General features: G+C 32.8%; 1 protein-coding gene across 1 annotated transcript; it reads left to right on the top strand.

Moving 5' to 3' along the window:
- Positions 1 to 296: 296 nt before the first annotated feature.
- LOC111710788 (E3 ubiquitin-protein ligase Nedd-4) lies at positions 297 to 17,174 on the top strand (the record flags this gene model as incomplete). The annotated part of the gene is made up of 23 exons (XM_023484923.1): positions 297 to 365; positions 1,025 to 1,097; positions 2,085 to 2,128; positions 2,518 to 2,553; positions 4,042 to 4,125; positions 5,446 to 5,591; positions 5,979 to 6,087; positions 6,363 to 6,474; positions 7,271 to 7,355; positions 8,720 to 8,810; positions 8,966 to 9,082; positions 9,768 to 9,980; positions 10,528 to 10,659; positions 11,416 to 11,478; positions 11,832 to 11,905; positions 12,663 to 12,750; positions 12,974 to 13,132; positions 13,529 to 13,615; positions 14,846 to 14,911; positions 15,313 to 15,396; positions 15,711 to 15,734; positions 16,316 to 16,366; positions 17,070 to 17,174. Coding segments are annotated over 23 exons (2,097 nt in total), but the record flags the coding sequence as incomplete, so codon positions are not given.
- Positions 17,175 to 17,480: the final 306 nt, after the last annotated feature.

Below are 17,480 nucleotides of genomic sequence, written 5' to 3'. Positions count from 1 at the left end.
ATTAATGCAAAGATGGCAATACCCAATTCACAAACGGCACCCTTGAAACCGTTATCTGATCAATATTGGGAAAGATATTATCGTTTTTTCTCCAGTTAAAAGTGTTACTTTCTGATAAGTCAGTTTTGCAGAGAATCCAATATTAAAAATTATCATTATTAGAAATTGTATCTAATATCTAATTTATACTTAATCAGACCAAGCTTTCTGTAGAGAATTGTGTATTGCCACTTTTGCATGGAGGGTTTATTGAAATTATGCCTACATTCCCTTCAGGCGTCGAATATTTATGAAAGATATTGTTTAGATGGGAGGAGGAGTTCCTTATGAGACTTAAACCTGCAGAACACAAGATAGTACTAGAGGTAGGACATAGGACTTCAGGACGTGGGACTTCAGGACATGGGACAACAGGAAAATTAGACATTAGGACATGGAACATCAGAACATGGGACAAGAGGACATGGGGCATGAGGACATGGGACAAGAGGACATGAGACTTGAGGACATGAGATGCCAAAAACAAGATTTAGAGAGCAGGATGTTAAAGTAGGACAAAGAATTGGAACGTTATGAATAATGACAGAGGGAACAGGACCAAGAGGACTTGACAGGAACTAGGAACTACGAAACTAAGGATTAAGGAACATAAGTAACAAGGACAGAAGGATCAGGAACAATGACAGAGGGATTAGGAACAAGGACAAGAGTTAAGATAGGACAAAGAATTGGAACGTAAGGAACAATGACAAAGGGAACAGGACCAAGAGGACTTGACAGGAACTAGGAACTACGAAATTAAGGATTAAGGAACATAGGTAACAAGGACAGGAGCTCAGATAGGACAAAGAATTGGAACGTAAGGAACAAGGACAGAGGGAACAGGACCAAGAGCACTTGACATGAACTTATAAATGACAAAACTAAGGATTAAGGAACATAGGTAACGAGGACAGAGGGATCAGGATCAAGGAACAGGAGTTCAAATATGATCAGGACAAAGGGAGCAGATTTGTTAATTTAGGTTTTCGACGAGAACAGGTTGACGAGAGACGATTTCTTGGGACGAGTTGAGTTGGATCGTCTTGGCAGTGCAGGGAGGGTTTTATCCTTAACTACTTTTAAACGTTTTTTATCCTATCTATATATAAATTTGGCTTGTCTGTCTGTTTGTCTGTCTGTTTGTTTGTATCCAATAAACCTCAAAACGGCTAAACCGATCGGGCCCAAATTTTTTGTGGGACATCACGTGACCACAGGGAAGGTTTATGAATGATCAAAATTTCAAATATTTGTCTCCATCAAAATTCGATCTTCATTAAATTTTTTAAAATTTTGAAAATCCACGAAATTTTTTGTGAAAATCCGCGAATTATTTTTGTTTTGTTTTACGATGTACACAAAGAGAACATGTTCACAATTAATTTAGAAGATGGGTGCGAAGCGCCCAATAAGGCTAGTAAATTATAAAAGTCCAAATTGATAAACCCATCAGAACAAACTTGTTTGTTTGACCCCAGATCCAGAAATTTTATTGAAATTTTTGATGTCTGCATTTGCATAGATTTAATTTAAGAAATCAGAGCCCGCGATTTAAAAGCTTCGGTTCGGGTCGTAATTCCTTAAACCCACCTGTAAGACCCAATCTTAGACTCAACTCTGACGGCAGCTTGTGTCACATGATTGACAGTTGCGAGATCTTAGGCTCGACGTAGGAGTAAGGCCCAACGAAAATAAAACCGATCTTGTTTGGTTTAAGTGGAAAATAAGGCTCAATGTTGATTCTTGTTCTCATAAAAACCCGGAATGCGCCAATTCCTACCTTGGAAATCTGCCAACTAGAATATTAAACCGGTATTTTCATGAGTTTTTTAAATCGCGGGCTCGCGTTTCCTATACTTGGTTTCGGGCTCTTAAATAAAGAAAAGGATTTATCGAATTTTGAAAATGCACCAATAAAACAGTAAAAATCCGTGAAATTTTTCAACTTGATTATTTTGGATTTTGAGGTGAATATAAATAATAACAATTTTTATGAAAAAAATGTTGATGATTATTGAATACTATGGATAACACTGAACCAGGAGGAATACCACGTGAGCAGGCGGGCAGAACTATTCAAAATAAGGAAATTATTGTTCTTAACAAAAAATATTTTTAAAAACATTTTTGTAATGAAGCAAATCAGTAATTTTAACATTGAACTTTTTTGTCATTATCATTTTGCTGTTCTTCATTTAAACATATTAGGATACTTAATAAACGGGACATTCCATAAACAGGACATATTCCATATATAGACAGGACATCAGATGATTTTACAGTTATAATAAATTATGGTCTGTTTCCCTATTTGAAATGTGCTTAAAATTCTACCTGTTGATTTAGTATAGCGAAATTTTTGATAAAGAAAAATATTTTGCATATAATTTGCTGCAATTTCTATTTTTGAAAATATTTGAGAATCCTAAAATGTTCAGAATTAAAATTTCTATTCTTGAACAATAATATTTTCAGTCATATATTCTTCAACCTAGAAGCGCAAGATCTAAGGTAAACCCAGGGGGAATTAGAAAACTGCAGGGGTCCATATAATTCCATCCAATACGATCCCAAATATTGATTGATAGAATGTACACTGCAAGGGGTGTTTATTTTTCTGTATATCATAGTTTAATTCTTATATTGATCAAATAGATTCTATTACAATAGATGGCAACGTAGAATTTGTATACTCTCAGTACAGTTGTATTCTAACGTCACAAGTGTCAAATGTCAATTATCAATTATCAGATATATGATAATTTTAGAATAAAGTGCTTATCTTACAGTAAAATAAGTGCAATTTTATGTGTTCTTTAGTTTCTGTTTTAACACTTTTTTATTAAATCTTGGAAAACATGTCAACTAATGTAAGAAAATTTCGTTTTCCTGGTTATATTTGACACTTGTGACGTCGTGTATAATTGGTCCATTTCTGTTTTGCCACCAATTGTACTTGATAATCTATTTGATATTGAGTACTTTTAACACCCCAAATGCAGTACACATTTCTGAAGTGCAGTACTCGGAACACAAAAAACTTGCCAAAGTAGACAATGCCATGGGAAGTGTATTTTCATGCCCCTAAATGTACTTTCAACCCCAATCCCATTTGAGATGAGACATAGAATTTTATAGACCTTTGTTCCACCTTTTGCTCAAATTTTTGAATTTTGCACTTGTTGATTTCGCTGCTTTCAAGTTCTCACTGTTCAAGTTTATTTTTATTTTTTAGGAAAATTAAAGTTTTAATATTTTTATTTTTAAGAACCACAATCTTCCCTAAAACATAACGTTTTAATGTTTAAATTCAAAGTCAAGATTTATGAAAATTCTCTCTGTACTCGATGAACAGGCTCATGTTGAAAGGGTATTGTTGTAAATCGGGCAGTCTAATGCCAATTTACATACTGTTATAAATAAAAAATTATACCATTCCGGTGCCAGTCCAGTTCCTCATAATCTAATGATAATACTCTTCAAGATTTACTTTGTTGCACTTCTCCTAGAAGAAATGAGATATAAAAAATGGATCAGCACTATTTTTTCGTTTGTTTCTTTTGATTTTAAGATCCAAGATTTATTTTGTTGCACTTCTATAGAAAAGGATATATAAAACACGGATCTGCATTATTTTTTAGTTTTTTTAGTTTGTACTTTTTATTTCGTTTTGATTTTGTTTGCATTTGTGTTTTCTCTCTTGTATTTAACCGTAAAGTACGATAAGTACTTTACAAAGTCCAAATTTTTCTGTCAAGATTGCTGCTCAATACTATGTATGTCTTTCATAACGGAGCTGTCGATACTTAAGATCTCAATTTTATATATTCCTGAGCAAGCAGAGAGTATATAGCGAAAAGCCAACTCGTTAACCCTGTGATTATTTTTATAAAGATGTTTACGTTCTGTTTTTCTCAATAAAAGTTTGAAGAAGAAGTAAATCGGGCATTGCCTTGAGGGTCAAATGAAAGTACTCTAAGTAACAGTCTCTTTAACTAGGTTCGAGGGAACCTTCTCCTTTACCTGGGATTCATAGCAGAGTCCTCACCACCAGAGGAGGGTGAGGAGACCGATGCCGAGCAGGTAGAGGGGGTAGAGCAGGTAGAGCAGGTATAACAGGTAGAGCAGGTAGAGGGGGTAGAGCAGGTATTTTAGTTAATTGATCAAATTCTCGGACTTGTTATTAATATTTTGCATTTTTAGAACGTAATTAATTTATCCTTCGACAAATTCTATACTTAATTATATATTTTCGCTTTATCTAGAATGGAAAATTTCCATGTTGGGTAATTTGTTAGACACAAGATAATTTGTCATTTCTTTCTTCAACTTTTAAATATGTCAATAACTGCAACACAGTGTACAGGTGACATACCGTACACCACATTGTACAGGTGACATACCGTACACCACATTGTACAGGTGACATACCGTACACCACTGTGTACAGGTGACATATCGAACACCACATTGTACAGGTGACATACCGTACACTACATTGTACTGGTGACATACCGTACACGAAGAGGAAAAGTAATCAAATGAAAAGGTGCAAAGGTTCTCTGGGTGATGTAAATTCTTAGTATTGAAATGCAAAAACGTTTTTGCTCTAACGTGATGAACTTAAGTGAAAGTAGTTTCAGAAAAAAATTTCGATGTCGAAGGATAGGAGGCTCAAATTTTGCATGCAGCCTCCTATTGTGGCCCTCTACTCGGGTCACAAAAAAATTGGGAACGGATGTCATTGACCATCACTAAAAATCAAGATTTTGCCAAAAACCCTAAAACGACTTCCACCCGGTGCAATGCTCTGATACGTATTTTTCTCAAGATAGTTGTAAATTTTTAAAATTTAATTTAAAGAAAATTTAAATTGACTTCTTAAAACTTTAAAAATTGAATTGGTTACATTACGTTACGTATTTTCTTCAAGATAATTGTTAATTTTAGATTTGTAAAATATGATTTAAAGTTGAATAAAAATGATATTATTTTATTTAAATTGACTTCTTTAAACTTTATAACAATGACAGAAACCTGTCAAATTCATTGAGAAAATCCGCAAAACATTATTTATCGGGGATTTTATTGCCAATATATTATACGTTCTTGTGAATATTACAAGCTTGAAAGGGAATGAATGCGAAATTTACAATGTACCTTGTACAGTATAATGTACACTTTACAGTTTATATTCTACACTGTACAGTTTATAATGTACACTGTACAGTTTACAATGTACATTGTAGAGTTTACAATGGACACTGTACAATTAATATTATACACTGTACAGTTTGCAATGTACTCTGTACAGCTGCCGTGTACCTTGTTTGTAGAACTTTTATGAATTCGTTAAAGTAGTTTTCTATACCACTTCATTCTGTTGACCACTGTACTGTTTAGATTCCTGATACAGAGCCAGGTTGGGAGATGTTGGAGGGGGCAGTTGGTGGGGCGGAGAGAGGGGCGGAAGGAACACCCGCAGCGGAGACGCAACCAGGCCAGTCAGTGGAGACAGGGGCGGAGCCGGATGAAGGAGATAGTCAAAAGTAATTTTCAAATTTTAAATTTTCTTTTTTAATTTTGAAGATTAAATATTGCTACTTAAGTTTTTGTTCTGAAGACTCTTTTACAAAAAACTCCAGCATTTCTTTTAAAATTTAAATCTAATTTTAGTTAAATTTTTTAAATTAACCTTTACTAAGTGTACTGTACTGCAGTGTACCTCTACCTATACTAACTGTACTTTACTGCAGTGTACCTCTACCTATACTAACTTTACTGTACTGCAGTGTACCCCTACCTATACTAATTTTACTGTACTGCAGTGTACCCCTACCTATACTAACTTTACTGTACTGCAGTGTACCCCTACCTATACTAACTTTACTGTACTGCAGTGTACCCATACCTATACTAACTTTATTGTACTGCAGTGTACCCCTACCGGCTGGCTGGGAAGAAAGACAGGATGCTAACGGTAGAACCTACTACGTCAATCATATCGCTAGAACTACACAATGGCAGAGACCTGGGACAGGGGAGGTATGGTCACTACACTGTACAAATGTAAAGTTTGTACGTCAAGGATTGAACAGTTGCCTTTTCTTACTGTGCTCTGGAACAATTTATTAGTTGTTTGTTTGATTGATTGATTCTAAAATGGTTAATTGATTTCAGTGATTGATTGATTGTTTCTTAGGGTTCATATGGATTATGTGATTGATTAAAATCTAAGTTAAATGAAAACCAGTGTTTTTAAGTCAAAATTAGTTGATTGATTGATTGATTGAATAAATGATTGATTGATTGATTGCTAGGAGGAGATCAGTTATATAACAGCGTCTGGTGAAACTCAAACCCAGGAGGAAAGAGACTGCAGTACACGGAGTAATCAATTCAACAGGTTTCCGCCAATTTTCTCGTATTTTTCCAAAACTCCTTCAATTTTTCCTTAAGTTCATCATTTCTTTTGAACTGTTCAACAACTTTTTCTAGCAGTTTCTCTCAAGTTCATCAATTTTTGACAACAAGTAAGTTTATTTGTCAATTAGATTAGTGTTCAGAATTGTATTTGTTTTAATCTTATATCGGGTCATATCGGGATAGGGTGCCCATCTTGAAGTGGTTAAAGTAAATTTTGTTTTCAATTCCAAATTTCTATAACACTCCCTGATGGAGTTAAGAAAAGTGTAAAAGACGCGATTTTTCGCCCTTTTCTAATTATTTGACCATCAGAAAACAAAAAATTCGGTGAAATATCGTTGATATCAAAATGGAATCACATTAAAATTTCTAAAAAATTGACAGGGATAACACAATTTAGTCGAGAATTGTTAAAAAAGGCCAAAAATGGCGGGAAAAATATTTAAATGGCTGTGACAGTTAGGAAATTTATTCTAAAATGCTAAAATTTCGTATTTGAGATAGTTTTATCCAAATGCTTCCTAAGAAATGTGTCGCAATCTTGGAATTTTTTTTCAGCGCCGGGCACCCTTATATAGGTTTGATGTTTCAGACAATGGGGCGTGCTTTCTTCCCCTCTTTCAATCTTAACAAATTTGTTTGTTTTTGCTTTTTCTTTAAATACTGTAACATTTCTTGATGTAATTATTAGTCTAATTTTCGTAAGTAATTTTTTTATTGTAGTGATTATATTTATCATGGTTGTAACTTGTTTATTAGAGTTAACATGGTTGTTTTTTATAATGATCTGTTTATTATCCAGTATCTGAGAGCTCTGCTGTTATTGATCAGATGCACAATCTTATTATTCAAGGAGAAGATAGACCACAGGGTGGTACTAGGTCAAGGTAATTCAACCAATCAGAGAGCTGCATTCAGTTTATTGATAGAGTTGACCAATCAGAGAGTTTCATTCAGTAGAGTTGACTAATCAGAGAGCTTCATTAAATTTATAATTGAAGATGAAAGCTTCATTTCGTTTATTGATAAAATTGACCAATAAGAGAGCTTCATTCTGTTTATTGATATAGTTGCCCAAACAGAGAGCTTCATTCTGTTTATTGATAGAGTTGACCAAACAGAGAGCTTCATTCAGTTTATTGATAAAGTTGACCAAACAGAGAGCTTCAATAAGTTTATAATTAAAGATGACCAATTAGAGAGCTTTGTTTAGTTTATTAATAGAACTGACCAATAATAGAGCTGCATTCAGTATTGATATACTTGACCAATATTAAGCTCAGTTTGTTTGCCAAAAGTTTAGACACGAACAATGAAAGATAAAAGAAGAAATGATAGTATAAAGTTTTGTTAATACCGGGAAAAGCTGAAAAGTCTATCCGATTATACTTAAGCTAATAAAAATTCTTTATAGCTAAACAATAGTTGAGCAATAAGAAAGCTTCATGCAGTTTATTAATAGAGTTGATCAGAGAGCTTCACTCAATTTATTGATATAATCGACCAATCAGAGAGCTTCACTCCATTTATTGATATAGTTGACCAATCAGAGAGTTCACTCAATTTATTGAAATATTTGACCAATCAGAGAGTTCACTCAATTTATTGAAATAGTTGACCAATCAGAGAGTTCACTCAATTTATTGAAATAGTTGACCAATCAGAGAGTTCACTTAATTTATTGAAATAGTTGACCAATCAGAGAGTTCACTTAATTTATTGAAATAGTTGACCAATCAGAGAGTTCACTCAATTTATTGAAATAGTTGACCAATCAGAGAGTTCACTCAAATTACAGAAATAGTTGACCAATCAGAGAGTTCACTCAATTTATTGAAATAGTTGACCAATCATAGAGTTCACTCAATTTATTGATATAGTAGACCAATCAGAGAGTTCACTCAATTTATTGAAATAGTAGACCAATCAGAGAGTTCACTCAATTTATTGAAATAGTTGACCAATCAGAGAGTTCACTCAATTTATTGATATAGTAGACCAATCAGAGAGAATATTTAATTTATTGATACCGAGTTGACCAATCAAAAAGCTTTATTTAGTTTATTGATAGGGTTGACCAATACGAGTGCTTTATTCAGTTTATTAATATAGTTGACCAATACGAGTGCTTTATTCAGTTTATTAATATAGTTGACCAATACGAGTGTGATAATGATAATGATAATGATAATGATAATGATAATGATAATGATAATGATAATGATAATGATAATGATAATGATAATGATAACTATAATGATAACGATAACGATATTCTAGCACCAGCTGCCCCGGTCAAATCTGTGAGTGATGAGGGCCTCCCTTCAGGCTGGACTTTACAGGTTTGTTTATTTAATGTTTTATTAATCAAAATGATAAAAGACATTTGTGCATATTGCATGTAATTTAGTTTCTCTCATAATCAACCATTTTCTTAATTTATCAAATCTATTTTTTAGTTCTGTATTTTGAAATATTCCATATTTAACATATCAAGGTTGCGCCGAACGGCCGCGTGTTCTTTATCGATCATATCTCGAAGAAGACGACCTGGGTGGATCCGCGCACAGCTCGTCCTTCTCCTCTGCCTAGTCAAACTAACGTGCCCAACAGGTAACCTGTAACGTGTCCAACAGGTAACCTGTAACGTGCCCAACGGGTAACATGTAACAAGCTCAACAGGTAACCTGTAACGTGCCGAACAGGTAACCTGTAACGTGCCCAGCAGGTAACCTGTAACGTGCCCAACAGGTAACCTGTAACGTGCCCAACAGGTAACCTGTAACGTGCCCAACAGGTATCCTGTAAAGTGCCCCGAATACTAGTTTTCTTCAAATTTTATCTTTAACTGGATGGAAGAATATTAAAAAATACATATTNCATTTATTCATTTATTCATTTATTCATTTATTCATTTATTCATTTATTCATTTATTCATTTATTCATTTATTCATTTATTCATTTATTCATTTATTCATTTATTCATTTATTCATTTATTCATTTATTCATTTATTCATTTATTCATTTATTCATTTATTCATTTATTCATTTATTCATTTATTCATTTATTCATTTATTCATTTATTCATTTATTCATTTATTCATTTATTCATTTATTCATTTATTCATTTACTCATTTACTCATTTACTCATTTATTCATTTACTCATTTACTCATTTACTCATTTATTCATTTACTCATTTATCTTGACCTTGTTTTTACTCCATTCAAGAATTCAGTTCGAATATTTATTTTTCAAATTTTTTTTTTCTATTTGAAAATTGCCCTTAAAGACAGGGGAATATATTTTTTTTGAGAAATTGTACACCTTCCCTTAGTGAATTTTATTATATTATATCTTATCATAACAAAGTCCGGACATCAGTCTCTAATATTGTGGTGAATAAAGTTGATTGTATTTGTGGGAGCAGGATCTTCTTTATTGATCATAACACACGGATAACCCAGTGGGAGGATCCCAGGATATCCAATCCTCAGATAGCTGGACAGGTCAGATAATAATAGTTATTAGCAGGGGCGTATTCAGGAATTTGTCCAGGGGGGAGGGCTTGGATTTGTTTTATCTTTCCAGGGGGGGGGGGCTCAGCACCCGTTGGGGCCTGAAAACCCCCTGAAATCAATAGATTTTACTGATCATGGGGGGCTTAGCCCACATAGCCCCCCCCTGAATACGCCCCTGGTTAGTATATGTCTGCTTGAAAACTGTAACACAAGTATCTTTTATTTACCTAACTTTCAAGCTATTTTATTGGTTTATTTATATTTCTATTTTCTATCTATCTATCTATCTATAGATCAGTCCAAGGAGAATTGAATACAAGGAGAGGGCAATAGGGTTTCCGTACACTTTGCTGTTAAATTTTTTGGACTGCTGGATAACTAGTTTTTGCATAACAACAATAATAAAGGCAGCCGATCTAATGTAAACATTAACAAACATGAGTTAGTATACGGTGAATCTTCATCTAACGCCAGAGATGCACCAAATGTCTGTTTATCAGTTGTGTTATTGTTTATGTTGATCTACGAACCCTAGGGATTCGCCAGATCGAGGCATATCGGCCACGCCCCTATTCTCCACACTTTTAGAACGTTCGGCTCTAACCTGGGAACTCATATATTTATCTGTAACAGATATAATATAGACTCACTTTCCTGCAACTCTCAGGTTTTTTACAGGTTGAAAATCTATCACAAACGTACTTATTAGGTTTAAAATAAGAATGCCTACAATGGCTTAGAACATCAATAAACATAATAAATGTAAATGAGACTTTAAGGATGTTTTCCTGGTGGTTCTAATGGCTATTTACTCAATAATTGAGGTCTAATATTAGTTGAATTTAGTGTACCACTTTGTGTACTTTCTAATTTTTATGTTTCTTTAATTTAGTTTATGTTTTTTTTTACTTATTGTATTTATGTATTTTGTGTTCTCTGTGTACTCCATTCATTTTGTGTGTTTTTGTAATATTTTCTTTTTGTTTAATACTCATGCAATTATGTACTATGTATTATTTGTACTATACATCTATATTTATTTTGATTTGTGTAACTACGTTATTAGTGTACCCTATCTTCGTTGTTTACTCTGTGTACCATGTATTTTTTAGTACTGCCTGTGTATTATGTAATTTTTGTACTACTTGACCCTATGTGTACTTTTGCGCTATAGTATTATAGAATTACGTACTTTCTATTATTTGGCACGCAATTTTTAGGATTGTAAACATTCATAGAAAGTTTATTTCATATAATTTACATTTTTCCCAGCTGGATATAATGTCTTTAATGCATAAGGGACCAAAGCCCTAAAACTTGCAGAAGAAATTCTGTCTCCTATGCATTTCTAAGAATGTATAATATAAATATTCAAGTAATTCAAATGGTTTAAGAAACTAATTAACAAGAGTTTTTTATCCAGATAAAGAGAGGTTCAATTCTAGAGGATTCTTATAGACAGATCCACAACATTCCAGCTAATAAGGTGATTGGTTTCATTTGATTCATTGATTGATATAATACCGTCTACAAGCTATAACACCTTTCTTCAGAACTGATTTAGTAAAGTCATCTCGGGTTTGGAGAGGGGGAGGAGGATACCCTGTCAGTCCGATTTGATTTGATTTAATTGATTAAAAAATAATAGTTGTTTTATTATAGTTTTAAAAAATAATTATATCATTTGTGAAAGTGAACGGTTGATTTATATTTTAATTGGAACCAACCGTGTTTGAGCCGCTTGTCAAATTTTAGACGCGACTCAAATTCTTTAAATGCAGCCTCCGGTTAGTTGCAAAATTTTTGAGTTGTTAATTGATCGATTGTTTTTTCCTACAGGTTGATACGTTAAAAACAAAGCTTTGGATTGAATTTGACGGTGAAGTTGGGCTGGACTATGGTGGAGTAGCCAGGTAAAAATTTGTAGAAGCTTGACTGGACCAAAATGAAGTAGCTGGAGGTAAAAAGTTAGGAAGTTGGGCTGGACGTCGATGGAGTAGCCAGGTAAAAACATATTGACGTTGATTGGACTACATTGGAGTAGCCAAGTAATGATATAGTCGACTTGGGCTTGACTCTGTGGTTACATTTTTGATTAGTTCAAAAATTAGACGACCTCTTCATTTCTTCATTACTGAGGAGATTAAAAGACTCCATCCACCTATCTTTTTTATATTAGTCATATTTATTTNCATTTAGAGCCTCGATTAATAGCTTGTTTGATAGCTAGGCTTGTGTCCCTATGTGACATTTAGAGCCTCGATTAATAGCTTGTTTGATAGCTAGGCTTGTGTCCCTGTGTGACATTTAGAGCCTCGATTAATAGCTTGTTTGATAGCTAGGCTTGTGTCCCTGTGTGACATTTAGGGCCTCGATTAATAGCTTGTTCGATAGCTACGTTTGTGTCTTTGTGAGGCATATAAAGCTTAATTAATAGCTAGTGTCCATACTGACACCGATAGCAAACCGGATTGCGCCCAGTGGTAGTGGCGTTGATAGTTCATAGTATTGTAGCCTGGTTGACTTTGATAGCGGACAGGTTGTACCTGGACTGATACAGTTTGGGACAAAGTTTTAAGAGTACGGCATTCACTACATCCATCTATCTATCCATCTATCCATCCATCTATCCATTTATCCATCTATCAATCTATCCATCTATCTATCCAGGGAATGGTTCTATCTGTTGTCTAAGGAAATGTTTAACCCCTACTACGGATTGTTTGAGTATAGTGCTACGGATAATTACACTCTACAGGTAGTTCTTTTTTTAAATATATATTGGTTCAATATAAAATGCTAGAATGAAAATTTGTTGCGATTTTCCCCAAAATACCACCTCCTTTCCCTCTACAAAAAAAATTATGTCAGCTTTTTAATAAAGACTTTTTTTTATTTCCAAGATTGGTTGATTGATTGATTGATTGTTTTTTTCAGAAAAATTTATGGTGTAGAAAAAATTTCATATGTAATTTTTTAAGATAAACCCAAACAGTGGTGTTTGTAATGAGGATCATCTATCCTACTTCAAGTTTATCGGCCGTGTTGCCGGTATGGCCGTTTTTCATGGTAAACTTCTGGACGGGTTTTTCATCCGGCCCTTCTACAAGATGATGCTGGGCAAATCCATAGAGTTAAAGGTAGGCAGGCGTTTAATCATGCTTTTGTATACTTTCTTGTTTATTTTTCTGAAAACTCTTTTTCTCTGTACTTGGTGGAAAAAATAGATTAGAAAATTTGACATGTTTTCCTGTTTCTATTTTAAATTCATATCATTCTAAAAAATGGACAAACTATTGAAGGGAATATTTTTTGATTCTGAAAGTGCACTCCCTCTACCCCGACTGCTTGGGTCATGTGAGGTCTAACAAACAGTGTTTGTTATGTTATTTTATATTATGTTATGTTATGGGAGTTTACGGTCTCTCAGTGTTTGATATTATGTTATGTCTCAGGTCTCAGGGTTCACGAGTAATAATCGAACATACATACGAACGAACAGAGATTACTACTTTATAGATATAGATATTGTTCAGGACATGGAGTCCGTGGATACTGAATACCACAACTCCCTTCGCTGGATTAAGGAAAATGACCCCGCTGAGCTTGAACTAGCTTTTCAGGTCAGCTTGCCTTATACATTATCTACAATATGATGTACATTTTATACTGTACAATGTACACTATACAATGTACTATTGTGTTCATTACGCTAATTGCACACTTAACAATTAGATAAATTGTACACTGTACAATGTAAGCTGTACACTGGACAGTGTACATTGTACATGGTACATAGTACATTGTACATTGTACATAGTACATTGTACATTGTACATTGTAGTGTTCATTGTACAGTGTACATTGTACAGTGTACAGTGTACAGTGTACAGTGTACAGTGTACAGTGTACAGTGTACATTGCACATTGCAGAGTGTAGAGTGTAGAGTGTAGAGTGTAGAGTGTAGAGTGTAGAGTGTAGAGTGTAGAGTGTAGAGTGTAGAGTGTAGAGTGTAGAGTGTAGAGTGTTTACAGTTTACATTGTACAGTGTACAGTTTACATTGTACAGTGTACAGTTTACATTGTACAGTATACAGTTTACATTGTACAGTGTACAGTTTACATTGTACAGTGTAAAATTTACATGGTGCAAATTACAGTTTACATTTTACAGTTTACATTGTACATTGTACAGTGTACAGTGTACAGTGTACAGTGTACATTGTATAGTGTACAGTGTACAGTGTACATCGCACAGTGTATAATTCAAAGTTTTATTCAATAAATTGAAATTTAAACAAAATTCTTAATATCTCTTGTTTAAAAAAAAAAAAATAATGGAAGACCATATTTAGAAAATGGAGCACTAGGACTTTTTTGTGATAATTGTTTTTTGAAGAAATATTGCTAAAATTAGGTTGCTTATATAAAGAATGCCGCAATATATTTCTAACGTTCATTTTGATTATCACTGTAGTTTTAGAATAAATTGGTGATTTTTTAAATATTGTCTAACTCGTAGAAATAAAACTGTTTTTTTTTATTTCAAAAACTTGAAGGGGATATCGTTGTTATTTTTATTTTATCTGATCAATAATTTGGAAGATGTATCTGTTTTCTAGCTTGAAAAGAGTTCAATTCTGATAAATTCCTCTCAATAAATTTGAAGTAAAAATTCAAAAGTCACTTTTACAGAAAAAACCACAAATTAAAATTAATGCTTTTTAAATATGGATATCTTCATCATTGTTGAACAGGAAGATTTGATACCGTTGTGAATCAGACATGTAACTCTACAAATAAAGAGTCACTAAAAATTCCGTGTACAGTCCCTTAAAAATAAAAAATTTAGATTGACGAGGAGAACTTTGGACAAACAGTTTCTATAGAGTTGAGACCTGGAGGCAAGGATACTAGGGTAGGTTATCAGGGTTTATTACAGGGATATATATTTTTTACAACTTTTTTAGCCCACTTCAGGGGAATATATTTTTTTAAAATTTCAGTTTACATTTTCTTAAGAAGTAAAAAATTTACTTGTAAAAGCATTTATTTTCCCCATTAGCAGGGATTTATATTTTCTTAAAAATGATTTTTTTCTTCACCTTTTTTCTCACTAAGAATTCTAGGAATGTTTTTGATCGCTTCCACTGAATTTTAGGGGAGGGGGGGGGATAAATCTTTAAATATACACCCCTGATTGTCTTTTTAGGTGCTTGGATCCTGAATCCGGTTAAATTTTATTTTTCTTTTAATATTGTGATGACCCTGTAATGGTTTAATCTAACCAAAATATTCTAACAGTAAATTATTTTCTAGGTTACTGATGAGAATAAAGATGAATATATCCAGAGAGTTATTGAATGGAGATTTATTAATAGAGTCAAGAAACAGATGGATCAGGTTTATATTCATTTATTTATTTATTCATTCATTCAATCATTCATTTATTAATCCTTTAATTCATTCATTCATCTATTCATTTATTAGTTTATTTCATTTATTCTTTTATTCATTCATTTATTCATGTATATATCCCTTAGATCATTTATTCATTTAAATTCATCATACATTCAATCATTTAATCAGCTATTCATTTATTCATTCATCCTTTCATTCATTCATTTATTCATTCCTTCTTCAATTCGTTCATCCCTTTTTTATTTATTCATTCCTTTATCTATCCTTAAGTTGATGATTGTTACATTATAATTTAGTTCTTGTCTGGGTTTAATGAATNATATATATTCTAGGAAGTATAGATCTCACTGTATATATATTCTAGGAAGTATAGATCTCACTGTATATATATTCTAGGAAGTATAGATCTCACTGTATATATATTCTAGGAAGTATAGATCTCACTGTATATATATTCTAGGAAGTATAGATCTCACTGTATATATATTCTAGGAAGTATAGATCTCACTGTATATATATTCTAGGAAGTATAGATCTCACTGTATATATATTCTAGGAAGTATAGATCTCACTGTATATATATTCTAGGAAGTATAGATCTCACTGTATATATATTCTAGGAAGTATAGATCTCACTGTATATATATTCTAGGAAGTATAGATCTCACTGTATATATATTCTAGGAAGTATAGATCTCACTGTATATATATTCTAGGAAGTATAGATCTCACTGTATATATATTCTAGGAAGTATAGATCTCACTGTATATATATTCTAGGAAGTATAGATCTCACTGTATATATATTCTAGGAAGTATAGATCTCACTGTATATATATTCTAGGAAGTATAGATCTCACTGTATATATATTCTAGGAAGTATAGATCTCACTGTATATATATTCTAGGAAGTATAGATGTGAAGGATTGGAAGCATAACACCGTCTACAAGGAAAACACACAGATATTTTAGAATAATTTAAGGAACTGTAAACAAATTAAAGGAACTGTAAACAAAGTAAAGAAACTGTAAACAATTTAAATGAACTGTAAATAATTTAAAGGAACTATAAACAGTTTATAGGAACTGTACACAATGTAAAGAAACTGTAAAAAAATTATAGGAACTGTAAACAAAGTAAAGGAACTTCAAACAAGTTAAAGGAACTGTAAATAATTTAAAGGAACTGTAAACAGTTTATAGGAACTGTAAACAATGTAAAGAAACTGTAAACAAGTTAAAGGAACTGTAAACAAATTAAAGGAACTGTAATTAAAGTAAAGAAACTATAAACAATTTAAATGAACTGTAAATAATTTAAAGGAACTGTAAACTGTTTATAAGAACTGTAAACAAATTAAAGGAACTGTAAACAAATTAAAGGAACTGTAAACAAATATAAGGAACTGTAAAAAATTTAAAGGAACTGTAAACAAATTCAAGTGCCCCCTCTTTCTCCGATTCACAACTGTACCCTTGAAATCTTAATCTGATCAATAATTAGAAGGAAACTGTCGTTTTTCTGGTTCGAAAGGTGTTTATTTAATATTGAGACCTGTTCTTCCGGTTTTGAATGTTCGTATCAAATGTCCGAGCAGTCTGTTGTAATTCCGTCAATAAATCAATCAATCAATCTGTTTGTGACTGTGTGCAGGGTGACTACCATCCCAACCATATTGTTATTCAATGGTTCTGGAGAGTTGTACTGTCCTTCAGCAACGAGATGAGGTGGGAATTTTTTTAGCGGATTTATGGAAGATATTTACAGGGATAAAACAGGGATATATGGAGGATATTTACAGGGATAAAACAGGGATATATTAAGGATATTTACAGGGATAAAACAATGATTTATTGAAGAAATTTACAGGGATAAAACAATGATTTATGGAAGATATTTACAGGGATAAAACAGGGATATATGGAGGATATTTACAGGGATAAAACAGGGATATATTAAGGATATTTACAGGGATAAAACAATGATTTATTGAAGAAATTTACAGGGATAAAACAATGATTTATGGAAGACATTTACAGGGATAAAACAATGATTTATGGAAGA

The sequence above is a fragment of the Eurytemora carolleeae genome, unplaced genomic scaffold (assembly GCF_000591075.1).
Source record: "Eurytemora carolleeae unplaced genomic scaffold, Eaff_2.0 scaffold1043, whole genome shotgun sequence".
Lineage (NCBI taxonomy): Eukaryota > Metazoa > Arthropoda > Copepoda > Calanoida > Temoridae > Eurytemora > Eurytemora carolleeae.
The sequence above is the reverse complement of the archived record's forward strand: the minus strand, read 5'-3'. Positions and strand labels throughout refer to the sequence as shown.